The 22,136-nt window shown below is 44.8% G+C and overlaps 1 protein-coding gene across 4 annotated transcripts in view; it reads right to left on the bottom strand.

Moving 5' to 3' along the window:
• The window catches only part of dnm1b (dynamin 1b), a 250,550-nt gene that overhangs the window by 99,204 nt on the left and 129,210 nt on the right, over positions 1 to 22,136 (bottom strand). For all 4 annotated transcript variants that reach the window (XM_078550078.1, XM_078550074.1, XM_078550075.1 and 1 more), the window contains exon 14: positions 16,671 to 16,784. In XM_078550078.1, coding sequence (XP_078406204.1) covers positions 16,671 to 16,784 — 114 coding nt within the window. The remainder of the gene's footprint in view (positions 1 to 16,670; positions 16,785 to 22,136) is intronic.

The raw sequence follows: 22,136 nt of genomic DNA, 5'->3' as shown, positions 1-22,136 counted from the left end.
AAACCTGTGTCCCCCAGACCATTAGCCTGGGCCTCTGGATTATTACCACTATGCCACCATCTCCCCCAGGCACCAGCTGCAGAGTAGTTTTATTTTTAATAATCTCCTCTTTATGTAGTCTACATACAACTGCACATTGGGGGTGGGGAGGGAGATCTACCCACCTGCAAGCGGTAGGTAGCCAATTAAGATAAATCTATTGCCAATTAAGGCCAATTATCAGAGACTGACTGGAATTTTTTAGTCAACCTGCTGACTGCCCCCCTGCACCCCCCCTCCCCCACCAACCCTATTTCTGATGCAGCCCAGTTGCTGGGTGGCAATCTCCTGATAGCAGGCCATGATGGGGGAGCTAGCATTCTAGGCAGGTTTCAAGCCTCCCCGCCCACTGTGGCTACCAGAGCAGGTCAGAGGCTGAAAATTCTGCGGCAAGTAACTCAACTCCTGACTCCCCAAAGCCTGTGCACCATCTACAAGGCACAAGTCAGGAGTGTGATGGAAAACTCTGCACTTGCCTGGATGAGTGCAGCTCCCACAACACTCAAGAAGCTCAACGCCATCCAGGACAAAGCAGCCCGCTTGATAGGCACCCCATCCACCACCTTAAATATTCACTCCCTCCACCACCAACAAATAGTGGCAGCAGTGTGTACCATCTACAAGATGCACTGCAGCAACTCACCAAGGCTTCTTTGTCAGCACGCTCCAAACCCATGACCACTACCATGTAGAAGGGCAAGGGCAGCAGACACATGGGAACACCACCACCTGGAAGTTCCCCTCCAAGCCACTCACCATCATGGCTTGGAAATATATCACCGTTCCTTCACTGTCACTGGGTCAAAATCCTGGAACTCCACTGTGGGTAACAGCACTGTGGGTGTACCTACACCACATGGACAGCAGCAGTTCAAGGCGGCAGTTCACCACCACCTTCTTGAGGGTAATTAGGGATGAGCAATAAATGCTGCTCCAGCCAACTCTCCCCCCTCCACAATGGTGGCCTGGCAGCTGTGGTGATTTTTTTAATGTTAAATTTTTGTAAAGTTACTGAAAGTTCACCTCAAGTTGGAGTCTTTCACTCTCTTGCCTGCAATGGCAAGCTGCAACGCCTACCATGCTGGAGGGTCTGCTATTGGTCTTCCAGTTTCAAGAGCCCACCTACCATCGTTAATGGGATGGTGGGGGATGCCCTCTTGCCTCTAATTGGCCGATGGAGGGGAAATCACTACCAGGCCGCTGTTCCCGACAGCGCAGGATTGGGACACTCAAACTGCACCCAACCTCAGGATCCCCACCCAAAGGCCAAAATCTGGCCCATCAGGTCTGCTGATGCCTTGTATTAAATCCACAACTGCAAAGTAGGAGGATAGGAACGGAGCAGAAGTAGCATCATATTTTGCAATGAGAGTTTCAGTGCTTCAGCAATTACACGTCACAAAGTATCTCCTTGGCTGTGAAGTATTTTGGGATATCTTGCAGTCACTAAAAACTTTATACAAGTGCAAGTTATTCCCTTTTTCGCTGATGAAAATGATTTGAAAACCTTAATTGTTAATATCTCAACAGCAAGAAGCTATGAAGTGATGCTGAGAGGTTGTTTCCCCTTGTGGGAGAGTCTAGGACCAGACGGCATAATCTCAGAGTAGAGGGTCACCCATTTAAAATAGAGATGAGGAGGAATTTCTTCTCTGAGGGTAGTGAATCTGTGGAATTCTTTATTGCAGAGGGCTGTAGAGGCTGGGTCGTTAAGTATATTCAAGGCTGAGATAGACAGATTTTTAATCAGTAAGGGAATCAAGGGTTATGGGGAAAAGGCAGTAAAGTGGAGTTGAGGATTAGCAGATCAGCCATGATCCCACTGAATGGTAGAGCAGGCTCGATGGGCCGAATGGCCTACGTCTGCTCCTACATCTTATGGTCTAAGTGGTTAAATACTAATTATTTTTTAAATTGAAGATTGTTGTTGTCAGATTTACATATCAGAAATTTCTAGACAATCACTCAATAATCAGGTACTTGGTTTAAAGTGGAATGATCTTATAAAGGCAATAGGACCTAGTGCCATTGTAACAACAGCGAGGACTTGTTCAGGATCCACCTCCAGGAGTGAATCACATGGTATCACCCTCCATCCTGGACTTGGTCAAAAAAAAACCAGAGATGGCAACATCCAACCACAGTATGGGGGAGTTTGGGGTGGGATAGAAAACAAACATCCAACGCCATGGAGGGATTGACTGATTCTGTCTGGATACCCAGGGATGAGGAAGCTAATTATTGTCCTGAACATGAATTTAAAGCGAACTATTGTAAATGGGGTGAATTAGCTATTTTCATTCCAACAGTTTGATGGCCCTTTTTTTTTTACACATAGGCTCAATTCATTTAAGATGAGACAAATTCTGGAGAGGAATGGGTATTGTGCGTGTGAGCCTGAGTACAATGCAGGAGGCACTGAATTGATTAACGTCTTTCTCTGGGAACGTGCAATGGTTGCCGACTCTGGTTGGACATTGTAGATCAGAGGGTTAACTCTAATGACAGCTCCTTATGCACGTGCTCAGTAGTTTATGTCACAGTGATGTCACTCAAAGGAAATGGGTGTGATGCATATTAGAGAGTGGCTCCAGCTATGTCCTGGTCTTACCTAACAGTTGTAAATAGTTAGCATGTAAGTAAGTGTTTTTGAACGAAGGACCATTGCCTCCAGTAAGATCTCTTCTACAGTAAGAAGCCAATTAATCCCAAAAAAAACCCATAATAACAGTGACATATTGCTGGAGGTTTCATGACATGGTCACCTGTCCCCATTAATCAAACAACTTTTTGTTCCCCATTTACAGCTCTTTTTTTTTACAACAAATTAGTGCAAGTGTTGTAAGAAATTCAATTAAAAAACATTTTTTTGTTGCAGCCTCCAAGTTATTTCTCCTGTGCTTCACCCATAAGATTGACCTTTAATCCCTGGAGACTCCAGGCCAATCCCAAAGGAGTTGGCAACACTAGATTGTGCAAGTGGAGGGAAGAAAAAAAAATCAAAGTGGCTTGAGAGAAGGGGAATAGGGAAGCCTGTCTATGATGAATGTTGCTTTTGCTAACCACCTGATGCTAAAATCTGGCCTTGGTTTCTGTTTCTAAGCTGCTTTTGATTGTTTCAATCATGGTTTGACTCTCTCTGTCTGCCTCTCTGAAATACCTCGTTTGACACATTCTGGGAGTCATTTGCAACTTACAGCTGGAGCATGAAACTAGTTTTATGGGTTAAGACTTTGTTATAGAAACCATCTAGTTACCCTTTAATCAAGCAGTTTCTATAATGGGAGTCCAGCCCACAACACTGGTTTTACATTCCAGCAGTATTGAGAATCATTCTCGCTTTCTCAGTCTCCGGGGCTGAATTTTTCCCCAGAGAGGTGGGAAACAGATTTTCAGGTCCTGAACCTGCCTCCGGTCCGAAATCGATTGAAGGCAAGGTTCTCACATGAGTGATCCCTTAATTGGCGTGGAGCCAGGTTCCCTGTCCATGTAAGGGTGGTGGGCAGGCTCTCGAAGCTGGAGAGCCAAAGGTCTGCTCAGCGAGGTTCTCCACAAGCCTAACCGCCTGCCCGAATTGCATCCTGGGAGCGGGCGGCCTTCCTGGGCCCCAAACCCAAGTCGATCATGTCGGCTGACGTCAGGAAGCTGGCACACAGGCTGGCCGCAATTTTCCGGCCCCGTCCCCATGTCAACCGGGCCCCAAAAAATTCGTCCTTCTGCCTCAAATCATTCTTCATCTGCCTCCCTCACTTTTTTCAATCTTTGCGTTTTGATCTCTTGGCCTTTGTTCCCTTTTTTAAAACGATTCAAAACGTGTTTGTTTCTTCAATCTCATTCGCACTCTGACTGTTCGCCTATATGAGAAAGATAGGCAGAGAGAGAGCGAGAGAGAGAGAGAGAGAGCAAGAGAGAGAGAGAGAGTGTGAAGAAACAAACAAGTCTATTTTTTTTTTGCACCCATCACTGTTTGTGTCTCGGCCTCATTCTTTCCCAATCTCTGTCTCAGCTCCTGTGACTCAATCTCACTGTTTGACTCTCCCTGCTAGTGTAGAACCATGTGGGCCCACAACATCTGGATCCTTTTACTGGCTCAGTAGTGACTTCCTGCAGATGTAGAAGTATTCCATAGATCAACAGAATGAGGCAAATGACTGGCATGCTAAAGACTACAATTATAGACAAGAAAGCACATTCTTTTTCATTAACCCTCCAATTGCCAACATCTGTTACTCTTTAAGTCACACAGTATCCCCTATTGTGGAGCAGGGTTGCTAAATACTGAGATTATAATTTCTTACACATTTGAAACAGTGTCTGCAACTGGTCCATTTTATGTCTGCCTCTAAGCTGCTACATTGAGCCACTATTTCTGTGAATGTATAATGGATATTAAAAGCTGTGAAGGCAGGCCCGCTCGCAGTTTTTTTTTTAAAAAAAAGAATCCAGATGTCCAATATTCCCCATGCGTAGAGTCCTGTGCCACTGCTGGTGAGGTGGGGCGATGGGAGAGGGAAGCCGTGGGCAGAGGCCAGACACTTCCCCACAGAGGGAAAACATGCTCCCTCCTCAGGCGCCAAGCAGGCCACTCTCATTAGTAGCGATGGCAGGGCAGGGGCAGGCGGTACCTGTGCTTTCAGCTGCTCAAAGCTGTGCGGCACGGGAGACGGTCAGCTAAGGGATCGAGCGGGGGAAAAAAAATTTTTTTTGAACAAACACTGTGTCCATTTAAATCACTGGAATTGAAGGAGGCCAGTTCATTATTTGGGGAGCCACCTCAAAAAGCCATGACCATTTTCTATGACATGGTGCAAACCTTATCTGCAGCACAGTTTCATTTTACACAGCAGAAGTTAGCTTCAATTTTTTTTTTAAATTAATATTCATACATGAATAAACACAGAGCTGGAGAAAATGAAGTCACTCTGTTGCCAACCTCAGTCTGTTAACGTCATGAAAGGGCTTAGAAGGCAATTTACCCTGCCAATAAAGATCGTTTTTTTTTCCACAGACTACCTGCTCAAGAATTCAAAGCCATTTTTAAAAATCCTAAAGGCATTAGCATTTGGATGAATTTCCTATATTACAACAGTGACTACGCTTCAAAAACAAGTATTTCATTGGCTGCCTTGGGACATCCTAAGGTCTTGAAACGGCGCGATATAAATACAAGTCTTTTTTTGGGGGGCAGCCATTTTGGAATTAGCCTTGCTATCCCATCATGCTCTGAGTGCAGCACCACAGCAGCCAAAGGATTTTCTCCAAATAATGACTGAAACAATTCCTCCCACTGGTGAGGAATCTACCAAAATATTTGTTTAAGAAGTTAGGCTTAAATTAATGTACTCAACCTTTCCAAAATGGTGGCTTTGAACTGTCCTGTGAGGGAAGAGTAAGTGGGTGTAAAGTTACCAACTATATATGGGCATTTTCCTGGAGGTTTCAGCACATGACCACCTGCCTCCATCCACCCTGCTCCCATACTTCCACTATTGGTCCCCTATCATGTCCATTTATATCAACTTCCCACTCCAAATGGAAATTATCTGATTGGATAATACTTGGCTGTCAGTCAAAGCAGCCTTTTAGCCCCAATACCTTTTTTTTAATATAATTATGGTGCAGAGGGATCTGGGTGTCCTTGTACATGAATCATAAAATGTTAGTGTGCAGGTACAGCAGGTAATTAGGAAGGTGAATGAAATGTTGTCCTTTATTGCAAGGGGGATGGAGTATAAAAGTAGGGAAGTCCTGCTACAACCGTACAGGGCATTGGTGAGACCGCACCTAGAATACTAGGTACAGTTTTAGTCTCCTTCTTTAAGGTGGCGGGGGGGACATACTTGCATTGGAAGCAGCTCAGAGGAGACTCACTAGCTTGACTCCTGGGATGAAGGGTTTGTCTTATGAGGAAAGGTCTTGTGGGTTGAGCCTATGCTCATTGGAGTTTAGATGGATGAGAGGTGATCTTATTGAAACATATAAGATGGAGGGGGTTTGACAGGGTGGAGGCTGAGAGAATGTTGCCCCTCATGGGGGAATCGAGGGGCAGAGTTTAAGAAGAAGGAATCTCCCATGAGATCAGGAGGAATTTATTCCCTCAGAGAGTTGTTAGCCTTTGGAGTTCTCTACCTCAGCAAGCAGTGGAGGCTGGGTCATTAGATATACTCTAGGTTGAGTCAAGATAGATTTTTGATTTACAAGTGAAGCAAGGGTTACAGGGGGCAGGCAGGAAAGTGGAGTTAAGGCCACAATCAGATCAGCCATGACCTTATCGAATGGTGGAGCAGCCATGTCCTGAAGATGAGTCTTTAGTTCCTGGAGACTCCAGGGCAATCCCGAAGGGTTGGCAACCTGAAGTGGGTGGGGAACAGTGAATGACATTTTACTGTTTGTGTCTCTAGGTGAGGATGTGACACAGGTGTCTCACACACTAGAACGGCAGCATTCAAAGACCAGGAATATCTCTCTGAACAATTCAAACTGTAACTTCTTCCAGAGTAGAAACCTTTCAGGGAAAACAAAGTAATTCTCCAACAGCGGTTTCGCACAAGTTGAGCAGATTTCTTTTTGTTCTTTCAAGACAGGATAGACGGCTCAGAAACTCAGCCGACACTCTACCTCCACCTATCACTGCATAGATTTCAGATAGCTGCATTGTATTGCGTGCTTCACATCCAAGCCCAGGCAAAACCCACTCACCCCTGCATCTGAGCCAATGCTCTACACCATGCAACTACCATTCCAGACAGTGTACAGGAGAGAGGGAGGGAAAAAAAGTGAGATAGTGAAGGAGAGGGAGAAAGAGAGCAAGGAAGAGTGATGAAAACAGAGAAAGAATGAAATAAAGCCAGAGAGAAAGAAAAGAAGGAAGAAAATGAGAGGAAGAGAAAGGCAGAGGGAAAAAAACTTGCATTTATATAGCACCTTTCATGACCTCAGGACGTCCCCAAGCCCTTCACAGCCAATGAAATACCCCAGTGTTGACACTTCAAAAATAAAGTAGGAAACACAAGAGACAATTTGCACACAGAAAGCTCGCTTAAACAACAACGTGATAATGATTAGAATCAGTTTCATGTGATGTTTGTTAAGGGATAAATATTGACCTGGAGACTGTGGATAACCCCCCTCTTCTTCCTCATCTTCTACATCCACCCGAAAGAGCAGATGGAGTCTTGATTTAACATCTCATCTGAAAGATGCAAAGAGAAGGGGAGGAGTAGTAGGAGAAGTAGAGTTATTATAAAACTCTGGTATGGGTCTCAACTTTCTGCAGGTGTAGAAAGCTGCAAAAGAGCAGGTATGTTTGAGGAATGGCTAGGATGATTTTTGAAAAGGACAAAGTAAATCGAGCATTTGGAGTATTTAATGAGCCAAAGCCAAGACCTTAGAGGGTAGGTTTGGGTGAGGTAACAGGGTTCGAGTCCTGTGGTTTCCTCTGCTGCTCATTAAAATTCACAAAGAAGCTTCACCAGTCAGCGTGAGGAGAATAAGCCGGAAAATTGGAAAGCTATTTGGGTGTCTGGTTTATGTTTAGAAGGTTCAGCCCACTCAGAAACTGGAGTGCTCATCCCACAAACCCAACACAACATGGTGGAAATTTTTCCACCGGGTACTGAGGCTATGCACCATCAAGATAGGAAATTTGGCCCTTAACAACAAGGCACTAGGAATCTGGAACTCTCTACCCCCAAAAAGCTGTTGAGGGGGGTGTGTTCAATAGCAAATCCCAAAATCGAGATTGATTGAATTTTGTTAGGGAAAGGGTATTACAGGTGACAGAATGAAGGCAGTAGATGGCCTTAAGATGCAGATCAGCCATGGTCTAACTGAATGATGCACAGGCTCAAGGGGCTGAATGGCTTCCTCCTGTTCCAGTGGTTTATCATATGGAAAGGGAACAAGCAGAGGAAGCTATTGGCCCGAAAGTATTAAAATCTAAAAGTCAACTGTGTCTCAGCACACCCATCTGAGTCACAAGGCTCCAGGTTCAAATCCTAATCCATGGCCCGAGCGCCAAGATCAAGGCTGACACTCCAATGCAGTATCAAGGGAGGGCTGCACTGTCAGAGGTGCAGTCTTTTGTACAAGATGTTAAACCGAGGCCCACCTGCCTGCTCAGGTGGATGTAAAAGATCCCATGGCACTATTTTTGAAGAAGAACAGCAGAGTTATCCCAGTGTCCTGGCCAATATTTACCGTTCAATCATCTGGTCATCATCACATTGCCGTTCATGGGAGCTTGCTGTGCGCTGTTTGGCTGCCGTGTTTCCTGCATTACAACTGGGTCAAATCCTGGAACTCCCTCCCTACACCACATGGACTGCAGCGGTTCAAGGTGGCAGTTCACCACCACTTTCTCAAGGGCAATTAGGGATGGGCAATAAATGCTGGCCCAGTCAGCAATACCCTCATCCCATGAATAAATTAAGAAAACAATGACTACGCTTCATTGTTCCCAATTGAGGTCCTTAAAGCAGTTAGACTCCAGAGGTTGTGAAAAGCACTACATAAATGCACATGGCTCTAAATGGTTGAATTCTGCACTCTCTCTGCTGCAGAGACCAGATTTGGTGTTTGATTCTGGGAGGCCTGGTGAAATAATGTGAGGCTGAGCTCCTACTATTTATAGCAGGCCCTTCAACCACACGTACTGGCACCAGATATTCTGGCACAATCAGGCACTGAAGAAAAAGAGACAGATGACAAGTGGGTAAGCCTTTAATTTTCTGCCAGACCACCAGAGCAAACTGGACACATGCCCACCTTCCCAAGGCTAAGAATAAAAACTCAGCCTCGACCAACAGAGCACCAACCACAAACAGAGCCAGTATCATCGTAAGGCCCACTCAGACAGGCAGAATTTAATCAAGGCCACCAGGGCCTCACCCACCTGCTGGCTGGAGAGACAGCGAAATCCACGTCACCTCCTTTGGGGAAGGCCCATCGTATTCAGTGCCAGTCAGGTACTTAAGCGGCTAGTAGGGGTGGGCTTTCCCTGGGATCAAGGACCTCCAATGGCAGAAATCCTGTTCCTTCCCCCCACAACACCCCCTCAGTGCTGCTGGCCAATGAGAGGTCAGTGGCTCTCCATTGCCCCATCAGCGCAACTGGGAGCAGCGTTAGCTGCCAGCAAACCTCCTACCAGAGGCCCAGGATCAGTGAGGGACACAGGCCATAGGTGAGTGAGGGCAGGATGGGTGTCATGGGGTGGGAAGGGGGGTCCACAAGCTGTGGGGTCAGGAGAAATGGCAGAGGGATGGCTCTCAGAGGGCCCCCACCTTCCCAATGTGGGCAATGAGTGCCTGACAACAAGCAAACCACCCCTGCTCCACCCACCGGCTGAGATCCCGCAAGCAAATGCAACAGGGTTTGCTTTTCAGGCTTCCCACATATAAACCGCCCCCCCACCAAACCCCACCCCCCACCCGGCACCAGTTCAATGCCAGCGGAGACGGGGTGAGATCCACCTAAGGGCCTCAATTGGCGTCAGGGGAGATAGGCCACCCATGAGCCTTCACACCACAGCCTTAAATCAGGGCTGAGGAGGAAAGGAAGCGGGGTCCCCACCCAAATAAATATCCCCTGCCTCCAAACTCACCTTGGGGGAGGGCAATAATTTCCACCAAGTCATTTTTTTTTATATATAAAAAGACAATAGACATCACAAGCTGATTGTTTTATTTTTAAATCTCACTCCAAATGGCAGCGGGTTGGATCAGCACACTGCACTGCACTGCAGAGTAAACATTGTGCACAGCTACAAGGAGAGAAAAAAAAAGAGAAGTGTCAACAAAACGAGCTCTAACCGCTCTGACTCTCTTTCCTTCACCTTCCAACTCCCTCCAGTGAGGGAAGCAAAATGGAACCAGCTTCACCACCAGGGGATGGCAGCTCAGAAAGAATTGCCCCGTGGGTAAATGATGCTTCTTGTTTTTTTTTTAAATCACAGGGATGCCTCTGTATCCAAACTGGACTTTCTCCCCCCCTCCAAAATAAATGTGATTGGATCCGTTTGGATTCCTCTTTGAAGCTGCTGGTCCTCCTCATGCTGCATTGTCAAAAAAAGTGAGATAAGAGGTTGTGAAGCTGCTCGAACCTGTAACATTGCCTTGTGGAGCTGAAAGAGGGCAGTCTGCCATCTTCCATCAACCAGACAGCAACAGAACCAGAGCTCGGTCCAGGTTTAAATCACCTGGCCCTCATCTACACTGTTTCTACGAGAACCTCTGAACTTCTGCACCAGCGCCTCCAAGACTAATTCATCCCTATGGGCCCATCTCATTTTGGAAGTCATTTCTACTGGGAAAGTGAATCATCCAGCATCAGTCTTCAACCTGCCAACTCTGAAAGAATATACCATTGGACTTTGAATCTGGACTCTGAACTCATGTGAAACAAGTCTTATCATCTCTGTGGTCTTTGCCCTGTGCCCCTTTCTTTCCTTTATCTCTCTTTTATTATACGAATGTACCAAGGGCTACATAGCAACACACCCTCTCGGCATTTTGAGTGCATGTAAAATAAAATAACCTCTGATTTTACCCTATCTCAAGTTTGCTGTGGGGTTATTAATAGAGGATTGGACACCTCCAAAACTGAGGGGTTGGAGAAAATATACCACCACTTACAAAGAGGGAAATCAAAAATCAAAAGCGGACAGATTGAGAGGGGAGAAATCAGGGCTGTTTAAATAAAACCCCTTCATGTCCGTGACAGCCCTTCAAGTTTCTTCCACCATTCTATTCAATCATGGCTGATTGGCATAATTGTTGTAAAATCATGTTTTACAATATATTTATAGCAGATTTACAGCAAATGTCATTTAGCTTGACTGGACTATGCTTGTGGTTCACACAAACTCTCCCTTCCCTCTGTTTGCTTCATTCAACCTGATCTTTCAGTCCTTTCTCCCTCACGTAATTACCTAGCTTTCCCTAAAATGAACCTACACTACTCACCTCAGCCAGTCCACGTGGTCGCAAATTCCACAATGTTATCATCATCATGGTGTCAAAAAAAAGGTCATGAGGATAGGGGGTTAGGCCATGTCACGCACAATATATTACTCTGCTGCTAACCTGAAACTTTGGGTTCAGATTTACCCCGTGGAGAGGGCCACCGACAGGGAGGCCTGCTGCTGGGTGTATGGAAACACAACAACCTGTCCAAATTTCAGCTTTGGGCTACTTGCACCTCCCAGGCCTGAGTGAAGAATCACTGGTCCGCTTGCCAACCAGAATGTGTGTGAGAAGAAGGGGAAGAGGAGCTGTTAACCAGGCAAAGATTGGACAGCACTTTACCTATCATCCGCTTCCAGGGGGTGGTCTTCAGGAGCACTTCAGGGCGCAGGGCGAGGTTACGGAGGTGTTTAGCGGAGGGGAGGCCATAACTTTCCTTGTAGGATCCTGCCTCTCCTATCCCCACTAAAGAAAGCTTTAGACTTACCAGAAGAGCCTCCTCTATCATCAGACCTTCTGGAGACCCATTCCTGCTGAACAGGAAAACCACACCAGCTGACAGGTTAAAATTGCACTGGGATCCTGTTGCTCCCTGATTTCCATACATTTACCAGGCCTCCACCTGCTTTAGATGGGCACCTCAGCCACTTGCAAAATCTTGCTTTAAGGCCACAAAACCATCAATTGTTGTAAGTAAACACAGGCCCAGGTCAGTCAGAGATTAGTTGGTGTTTGGTGAAGGAATTTAGCAGATTGTAAAGCATGCATGAGTTTCAAACTCCGGGCCAATGGCTGGTTTTCTTCATTACAAATCAAAGGGCAGAGTTTTTGGTTTGGGGTCAGGACCCCGATGTCAGGGTTAAATGGGGTCAATGTGCGGAGAACAGTTACCCAGCAGCGATTTTCCCTGAATTGGCCAATTACTGGCCAGAGGGTGGACTTGCCATCCAATTAACGATGGTGGGCCGGCTCTTGGAGCTGGAGGACCAATAGGAGGCCTTCCAGCTCGGAAGAGGTTGCAGGCTGACTTTTCAGTTAAGAGAGAGAGAGAAAAAGGATGCCTCAAAATGGAGGTGACCTCTCTCCAACTATTCTAAACTTCAAAATAAAATGAAATGAGCAACCGAGCCATCATTATGGAGGGGGGAGGGGAGGGGGCTCCACTCCACATGACAGCCTGTGGACGCAGTTGTGATCAGGCAGGCGAGGAGGACCCTAAAGCCTGCCTGGAGCGCTGGCCCCCTGATCAGCTACCAGGAAGCCACTCCTCTGATAATAGGCCTTAAGTGGCCTTTAAATGTCCTTTATTAGCTACCCGCTGCTTGTGGGCAGGTAGCCCTACCACTCCCTGTCCCACCTCTGGCTAAACGGCCTGGGTGCTGGACGATGCCAAGTTTTCGGGTCCGGCCACCCCCATCTGGGTGAAAATCCTGCCCCAAGTTCGGCCTTAGTAGCGCTCTCGTCTCTGAATTAGAAGCTTGTGGGCTCAGGCCCTACTCCAAAGACTTGAGTACATAATCCGGCCTGGCGCTTCAGTGCAGTCCTGACAGAGGACTATCGGAGGTGCCGGCTTTGGAGTGAGACATTAAATCCAGGCCCCGTCCGCCACGCAGGCGGACGCAAAAGGATACCACGGCACTATTTCGAAGAAGGGCAGGGGAATTCTCCCTGGTCTCCTGGCCAATAATTTGGGGGCCTTCCAGCCAATGTGGGAAAAAAAAAGTGCAAAAGGTTGAATAATGTTACCTGCAACCACTAGATGGAGCAAGAGGCACCTGCAGGCTTTGCAATGTATTTAAAGTTCAACATTGGAACACGGTGACCATTATACAAGTCAAACCGCTAGATGCTGAGAAAACGTTGCTGATGGAAGCCACCTCAAGTTACATTTTTAATGAAGGGGTAAATTACTTCCAATTTAAAAAAAACATTTGACCCAAGTTTTAGCCTTCATTTCCAGTTAGTCCCCATCTAGCGCCCTCTGTTTTCTTTGTTAAAATAGATTCCTGGAGGAGAAGTGTATGTCAGTAACTGGAATCCCCAAGCGGTACTGGAGGGAGAGTCCTTGCGGCTCCATTATCTTTGCAGGTCCCAGCCGCTGGATGTGAAACGCGGACACGGCAGCCTCCGTGATTGTTTGCAGCTCTTGTGGCTTCTGTGCCCTTGCAGGTGCTAACGGCTCCATGAAGATGCTCCCCAAATATCAGGACAATGTGCGGAGGTCCACTGTTAACAGGTCCACCCAGAAGTGGGGTCACACTGGGAGGAGAGCAACTGGTGCAGACACTTAGCAAAAAGGAAAGATTCTGATGGCACTCTGGACTGCAGCTCACAGATTCATTGAATGGTCACAGCACAGGAGGAGGTCATTCAGCCCATCATGCCTGTGCCAGCTCTCTGCAGGAGCAGCTCATCTCATCCCATTCCTCCACCTTTTCCCTGTTGTCCTGAATTCCACCCACCCCCACCGCCCCCCAGATAATTATCTAATTCCTTTTTGAAGGCCTTGATTACATCTGCCTCCACCATACTCTCAGGCAGCGCAAACAAACACCATAACAAACACAACTTGTATTTATATAGCACCTTTTAACATTGTAAAACATTCTCAGGCGCTTCACATGAGCATTATCAGACAAAAATATGACACCAAAGGAAATATATGAGGACTGGTGACCAGAAGCTTGGTCAAAGAGGTGGCTTTAAGGAGGAGAAGAGAAGGTCACACAGTCAAAGATCAGCCTAGGCCCTCAGTGCAAGCATGAGGCCTCTGACATCTACAAGGTTATAACGAAGCAAACCATTGTGTAAATACAGCCTTCGCTACATCCCTCAGTACAGTACAATAGTGTCATGGGTTGTATTGTAACCAACATTTATAATAATTATTACACTATTTTTCTTCATAAGTCACCAGTAGAACGCAGTGTGGTACAGTTCAATGTGATATATTTTCTAAATATACCAGAAGTTATATTAACCATTACACACAACATATTAACCATTGCCAAAAGCTGATCTTAGCACACATAAATAGGAATAATGTAGTTCTGATCTATACCTTGAATTGAAAATAAAATAGCTGTGCACAGTTGATCAAAGAAACAAGGTAAAATATTGAATTTGTGACATGTTAAAATGAAATACAGCAATGTGTGTAAATGTCTCAGACTTTCCAATGATCGATTAATAAAACTACCCCTATATTGTCCCAACAACAACTTGCATTTCTTTAGCACTTTTAATATAATAAAACTGTCCCAAGGTGGCTCACAAGAGCATTATCAAACAAAATTTGACATTTAGCCACATTAAGAGATATTAAGACTGGTGCTTCACATCCTTACATTTTTTATTCCAAATACTTTTTTGTTGATTTTTTTAACCATCAAGTGTCCTTCAACTAAATATTAAATACCAATGTGGAGAATTAATTGTAAGAATCTCATTTACTGAAATTTCCTAATTATATATCTTCATCGTTTACTGAAACATCAGAAGCATGTTTTACAGAGGGAAGAGTTGGTAAATCATAGGTAGAGTGGATACAAGAGTTTGCAATTGGTTCAGGACTGCACAGGCTTAAAAATGGGTAATTTGAACTTTATTATTAGTCTTTGTGAAGCCAACTTGTTTGTTTTCATGCCGGCAGCTAACACTGACACTGAGATTGCAACTGTGCATGTGCAGGAAGTGCTCCCCCTAGTGTTGTGGCACAAATAAACACAACAGCTAACACATCAATGTCAACCAACAGCGTTATACAAACAGTCAGGGTCTGGATAACTCACTGTCAACTTCAAGATGCTGGAAAATGCACTGAGGAGGGCAGGGTCCCAGATTCCTCCCCACAATAAATGTGTACCTCAATCCTTATATTCCCTTTCAAGCTTTCATGTATCTAAGACTTCTTCCTCCAATGCAACTGAGGAAATCTTGGATATATGAGGAACGTTTGAGGACTCTGGGTCTAAACTCGATGGAGTTTAGAAGGATGAGGGGGGATTTGATTGAAATTTACAGAATACTAAAAGGCCTGGATAAAGTGGACGTGGGGAAGATGTCTCCATTAGTAGGAGAGTCTAGGACCCGAGGGCACAGCCTCAGAGTAAAGGGAAAACCTTTTAGAACAGAGATGAGGAGAAACTTCTTTAGCCAGAAAGTGGTGAATCTATGGAATTCATTGCCACAGAGGGCTGTGGAGGCCAGGTCATTGAGTGTCTTTAAGACCGAGCTAGATAGGTTCTTGACTGGTAAAGGGATCAAAGGTTACGGGGAGAAGGTGGGAGAATGGGGTTGAGAAAATAATCAGCCATGATTGAATGGTGGAGCAGACTCGATGGGCCGAATGGCCTAATTTCTGCTCCTATGTCTTATGGTCTTATACCCCCAGCTTAAGCTACAACAAGCCTCTGTCATATGTTCAGTGGAACTCTTTATCTCCTATGTCCATATTTTGAATAATTTTTGCTTCAGCAGTTTTGTTGGAGAGTATTTCAGCTTTTGGCAGGTTGGCAATGGAAGGGGTTCAACTTGGGCCTGAACTGTGAATGATGTTGGAATATCATATGGAGCCTCAGAGACTCGGCATAAGAAGTCAATATGTAATAGCACAGCACATATTTAGTAATGGATGTAAATGAGCTCCTTGTTGAACTGCCTCTAAAAAGCTTGGTCTCCCCTTGGTCCCTTCAACTCCCTGTAAAGTATAAATCTCTCCATCTGCTACTTCCTGCACTGCTTTCACACGTCTGGACAGGATGAGGGAAAAATGTTGGTGTTAGACCAGCCCTCGATCTCTAACCTCAAGACTCCGCACTCTCTCCCTCTCACAGCCTCCATATCTCTGAATTTCTCCTCAAGTTCACTTTCACTCTTTATGCGCCCCCCCCCACCCCTCTTCTTAGCATCTCCACTGGCAAAATCAAGACAACAACTTATATTTATGTAGCACCTTTTAACATAATAAACCATCTCAAAACACTTCACAGGAGCATTATAATACAAAATATAAGGGGGTGTTAGATCAGATGACCAAAAGCTTGGTCAAAGAGATAGGTTTTAAGGAGTGTCTGAAAGGAGGAAAGTGAAGTAGGGGCCTGAGATTGTGGAGAGGGAATTCCAGAGTTGAAGGCCAAGACAACTGAAGACATGGCCACCAATGGTGGGGCGATTACAATTGGGAATGCTCAAGAGGCTAGAATTAGAGCGGCACAGATATCTCGGGGGGTTGTACGGCTGGAGGAAGTTACAGAGGTAGAGAGGGGTGAGGCCACAGAGCAATTAGAAAACAAGGATCAGAATCAAGACCATTGCTTGACGAGGAGCCAATGGCCAGCAAGCACATGGATGACGGGAGAACAGGACTTAGTGTGAGACTCGCTGCATTACACCTCAATCTTTCTCCAAATGTAGCACTTCCATCAGTCCTTCCTGCCAAGCTACAGACTTTTAAAACCCTTAGGGCTTGGCATCACTTAACCACTACTTCCTGACCTGCCTCACCATCTCCCCTATACCTTCCAGCCTTGGTGAGGTCCTCCACGTGGTCCTTTGCACTGCCCCGACCCACCCACACCGTCTCCTAGGTTTCTCAACTTGAAAGTAAAATAACTTTGCTCATCCCTACCAGCAACACATTTAAAAGAAGGAAGAGAATGAAGAACTGACCTCATCATCCTTGTACCAGGAAAGATTCTCAGCTGTCAGCACAAACCAGTACTCTTTGGCCCCTCCTTTCATGATGCCAATGTTGTTGATGGTGAGCCAGCCCTTCCTGATTACCTGGAAGAAATATGAGGAAGAATTAGCACCGGGAAAGCAGGCTAATAACGATAATCCCCCACATATAACGTATAGCTTGGATTCACACACGCCGTCTAATGTAAATCAATGCGTGTTACAGCAGATTTATAGGCAAAAAATTACAGTGGCTTCTATACATAGAAAACAGACAGTTGATTAAAAAGGTTAGAATCTATTTGAGGGTTTTTGATGCCATGATCAAATACGAGAGTGGAACTTGAGCAGTTTCTAATCATCATCCCTCCCATTCCTCGGAATTAACTTCCATCCCTCAAATTCGCACCCTACGTATTACTAAAAGGGCTGCACGCGTCTGATAGGTGAGCGGGAGTTTGGAACAGAAAATATTCCCCCTGGGATTCCCTTCCCATTCATGTTTCTGTTTCGAGGGGGAAGTGCAGGGAGAAGTGGGCCTCTCGTGTTTGCTGGGACAGTGGCCAAAATTTGAAAAAAGGTTTTGCACTCGAAAGAAGACAATGCTTTTCCAGCAAGTGGTGACTTGGTGGTAGTGCCACGATTGCAGGAAACGCAGAGAACGAAAGGCCTGTGAAGGACTGCACTTTACAGGATAGTGCTCAGGTTCACACCAACAGAAAAAGACGGGAATTCCAAATATCCAAATGGAATAAGACAAATTGCAGAGGCACGTGGACTGATGAATGAATGACATCCTGTCAGTGAAGTATAGAGGCCCTGCTCCCACCCCCCCACCCGCCCCGGAATCTGTGTTTTCACCGCCTTTTCCAGTGGGAGTCACAAGAGCTCGAGCTGCAAATCACAGAGGATCAACAACTTTTTATTTTTTTTGAAGATGGGCCAATTACGCCCCCCCACCAACTCAGCCATTTAGGTTTACATTAAAACTATAAACTTCAGCTCAGTACTGGAACCTTAAACAAAAACACACAAACCCACTCCCCATGGAAACACAAGGCATCAAGGGGGACGGGGGTTGGGGGTGGGGGTGGCGGTTTCAACAGTCGAACTTGTGAAAGGCTAAAGCTAAAACGAAGGGAGGATAGAGAAACAAAAAAATAAAAGAACAGCGGCATGCAACGGGACAGAGAGTCAAAAGCCATAGACTATCAGCTCGAGCTACATCACCAAACACACAAAACGCACAGTCAAGCAAATGTACATCTGGGTTCCATCAGGAACAGAAACAAGGGTCAACGTTGCAACCCACCAGCTCTTCCTGATCGGGAAAAGGTAGGGGCGCAGCATTCGGTTAAAGGGAAACTCCACAGTTCAATCAAAATATGTATTGGTTGCCACTCGCTTGCCAGCATCACCAAATAGTAAAAATCCATAAGAGAAGGGCAATCAATCTCCTTTTTATTTCCTCAGGATAAGTTGGTGATATAAATGAGTTGGCTTATGCTACTGTGTGGGAGGTGGTAGGACGGAAGAGAGACACAACTGTGTCACGGAGGGTCCCCGCTTAGTAAGGAGCGTCTTCACTGATGGAGCCACAGCTAATTAACTCAAAATGACATGGAGAAAGACAACATCTTATCCCAATACTGGTGGACTCATTCTTCAGAGCTTTACAGATAGCTTCACCCTCCATCTTGCACTTAAGAAATGAACAGTCATTTAGTAGACCAGAACTTGAATACTGTTGAAAAGAGAGAAAAGTTGCTGAACTTTTTCATTTTGCACTCAACAGGACAAACGCAAGAATGCCAAATTTCAAATGATGAGAACAATTTATACTGCAGGAGAATAGGTATTGATTGGTTGGCAAGTTAGCTCTGCTTTCTCCACGGCAATGCCTCGATCAATCAAAATGGGTGCGTGTGTGTTATGATGTGGCAGGTGATGTATGCCAGGTTGATCAAATCCATGAGAGAAACTTGATCACGTGGTCACAACTGCTTTGTAATTTGTATTTTTTTTCGAGGCACGTGCCCTGAATTCAGAAGTAATAAGACTACCAAGATTTCAGAGGTTTTTAGAAAACTAAATTAAACATTTATTAACAAAAGAAAAGATTTCAAGTGCATACATAGGTCTACAACTTACTACTATAAAAACTCTTAAACTCTTAATTAATCTGGCTCCCAGTTACACCTCCGTTAAGACAACAGGAAAAAATAAATAGATTTAAACAAAGTTACACAATACCCTGGACAGTAGAATTCAAAGTGAGTTTTCTTGGCTTTGGTTCTTATAGACAGCAACTTGCTGCACAGAGGATGGAGGCTTTTCACACTTGTGTTAGATCTCCTCTGGCACATAGCCTCATCTCCTTTATACATGTTTCTCCCTTTTTAATGCAAATTCCATTGTCCCCCAATACGTCTATGTAACTTTACCTTTCTCATAATATAAATCTTTCATAGTGCTCATATTATCAGTAACCTTTGGGAAAAATAATAAACACGCTATTTGGCTTAGCTTCTTCTGACTAAGTGTAACCTCCTACCATCTCTTTGAAATTCAAACAACCTAATTTATCTGTAAATGCAAATTTTCCTCACATTCTAAAACTTCAGTCACGTTTACGTATTTAGCATTTCAAACCTAGCTTCTTTTTGATGACTCAAAGCCTCCAGGCCAGCTGTCTCCAATTCAATTAAATCTCTCACACACATACACACCGAGAAACTATCAAAACCACTATTAACCCACTTTTACAATAAATCACAATATTATGAAAATTATTATATTTTCATGACAGTGTGCTAATAGCTACATTAACAATAAATTTAAGACAATCAGTCGATCTTGTAATGTGGCTCATTTACGCTTGCATACAGTATAAAGCTGTTGCTTCCCCTGACATTGATATTCTTGCGATTGTCCTGATGAGTGCAAGATGAAAAACTTCGACAAAATGTCTTTTTTCAGCAATACTCAAGTTTTGTACTACCAAACAACTAGAAGTATAAATTGTGATCATTTGAAATTTGGCATTCTTGCTTTTGTCCTGATGCGCACAAGACAAAAAGCTTCGGCAACATGTCTCTCTTTTCAGCAATATTTAAGAAATAACTCAGTAATGTGACGGGAAGGTACCAAGGTTGGTGTTCTGCACCGTCAGATCAAATGGACAGTCGGTCTTCTTCATCCAATCCTATCTTGCTTTTCCAAGAACAGGATCAGGAGGAGGCTATTCAAGCCCTCAAACCTACTCCACCAGTCAGTTCGATCGTGGTTGATCTGTATCTCAACTCCATATCGCTTGATATCTTTCCCTGACAAAACTCTAGCAATTGGTGTCTTGAAAATTCCAATTGACCCCCAGAATTCAGAGCCTATTGAGTGTGTTCCAGCATCTCACTGCCTTTTGTGTAAAATAGTGGTTCCCGATTTCACTCCTAAATGGCCCAGCTCCAATTTTTAAGGTCGTGCCCTCTTGACCTGGACTTCCCCAGTCAGGAGCCATAGTTCTCCTGAACCTACCCTTTCAAATTCCTTTATCATTATAAGAATCTTGATTAGATCAACCTCAGGATGGACACAGCACGGAAGGAGGCCATTGAGCCCATCATGTCTGCGCTGGCTCTCTGAGCAATGCACCTAATGCCGTTCCCCAACCTTCTCCCAATAACACTGCACATTCTTCCTTTTCAGATAATAATCCAATTCCCTGTTGAATGCCTGGATTCAACCTGCTAAGCTTAAGGAATACAAACCAAATTTATGCCAAACTGTCCTGTAATTCAACCTTTTTAAGCACCAATATCATTCCGGTGAATTTGCTCTATCCTGCCTCCTTGACCAATATGTTTTTCTGCAGTTCAATGCCCAAGAGTGAATGGTGTGATTTCTGTGGGGCCTCGCCAAGGCTCTGTCGAACTGAAGCATCACTTCCTCACTTTTCTATTCCAACCAACTTGAGACAATGGCCAGTACAACATTAGCCACTTTAAAGACTTGTGTGATTCAGCTTTTAGTGATTTACGTCCATGGACACCTAGGGTGGAACTTTCCGGCCCTGTCGGAGTGGGTGGGGTGTGGGGTCGGAAATTGCGGCACGCCATTCAAAAGTCCACTGACTTTGGCGGGACCGGAAGATCCGGACGGTGGGAGGGGCTGGAGAATTCCGGCTCTAAGTCTTTGTTCCTGGTCTCTTGCTGAATTCCAATTTGCCTTTCTCAGATCCACCTCACATGTTCGCACAATTAACTCCAACTGCCATAGACCCACTTATTTAACATCCTCGTCCCTTTATAACATCCTGCTCCCACTTACGCAGTTGTGCGAAGTGGAAGGCGCCAACTGAAATCGGTAATATAAGGCAATGGAGGTGGGGGCAGGGAGTGGCGATGGATTCTTCATTCAGGCACTCCCAGCACGGTAATGCACCTACCAAAAAGAGCACAAGTGGAGGCATCTCCACATTCTCGCTCAAATCTCAAATTTGGAAATGTCCAGCCCACCCAGATGTAGCTCCAACACTTAACCTGCGTTTCCACAGCAACGATATACTCACCATAATTTCATCCTTCACAGAGTAACCATAGCAGATGTAAAGAAGCCAAGCAGAGGAGTGGCAAGAGGAGGGAGGTTCAATAAAGAAAGGGAGAATATAAATGAGCCTGATTATCACACTAGTATAATGGATGGCATTTGCTTACAATACAGTGATAAAAGCAAAAAACTGCGGATGCTGGAAATCCAAAACAAAAACAGAAACAGAGATACCTGGAAAAACTCAGCAGGTCTGGCAGCATCGGTGGAGAAGAGCCCCAACAACCCCCCCCACCCTTAAACCAGCTTATATTTCACCCCTTTCCTATTTTTACTCTGTTCTGTTGAAGGGTCATGAGGACTCGAAACGTCAACTGTGCTCTTCTCCGCCGATGCTGCCAGACCTGCTGAGTTTTTCCAGGTATTTCTGTTTCTGTTTTTGTTTTGCTTACAATACAATCCACTTACAGCAAATACAACACACCTAATCTTGGAGCTCATTCAAGCCACCACAACCAATGGCCGTTTTAAGGCAGTGATTTAAAAACTGCTGTAGGTTTGGGAAGTAAACTGTGCAAGAAATGTTTTGCAATCAATGTTCTTATTAAAGAATGGAGATCTGGGGAAAAAAAAACTTGGTGAAAAACGTTAACGATTAAAAATTTCTGAGATTTCATTAGTTCATGAAGGAACATTTCCAGAATTTCAAAAATTTGAGCGACATTTTGGTTCAAATTTACTGATTTGAATGTGCGCCAATATGTTTTCTGTTTATACTGATATAAATGACATTTTTCTTTAAAATATCTTGCTTGAATGAGCTTCATTATCACAAACATTACCTGGATGAGAAAATAAAAATGAAAACTGCATAAAAAGCAGCCAAAAGTATGACCAGCGCAGTTGAATAAA

The sequence above is a fragment of the Cetorhinus maximus genome, chromosome 10 (genome assembly GCF_964194155.1).
Source record: "Cetorhinus maximus chromosome 10, sCetMax3.hap1.1, whole genome shotgun sequence".
Taxonomy (NCBI): Eukaryota; Metazoa; Chordata; class Chondrichthyes; order Lamniformes; family Cetorhinidae; genus Cetorhinus; species Cetorhinus maximus.
This window is presented reverse-complemented; position numbering and strand designations above follow the sequence as displayed.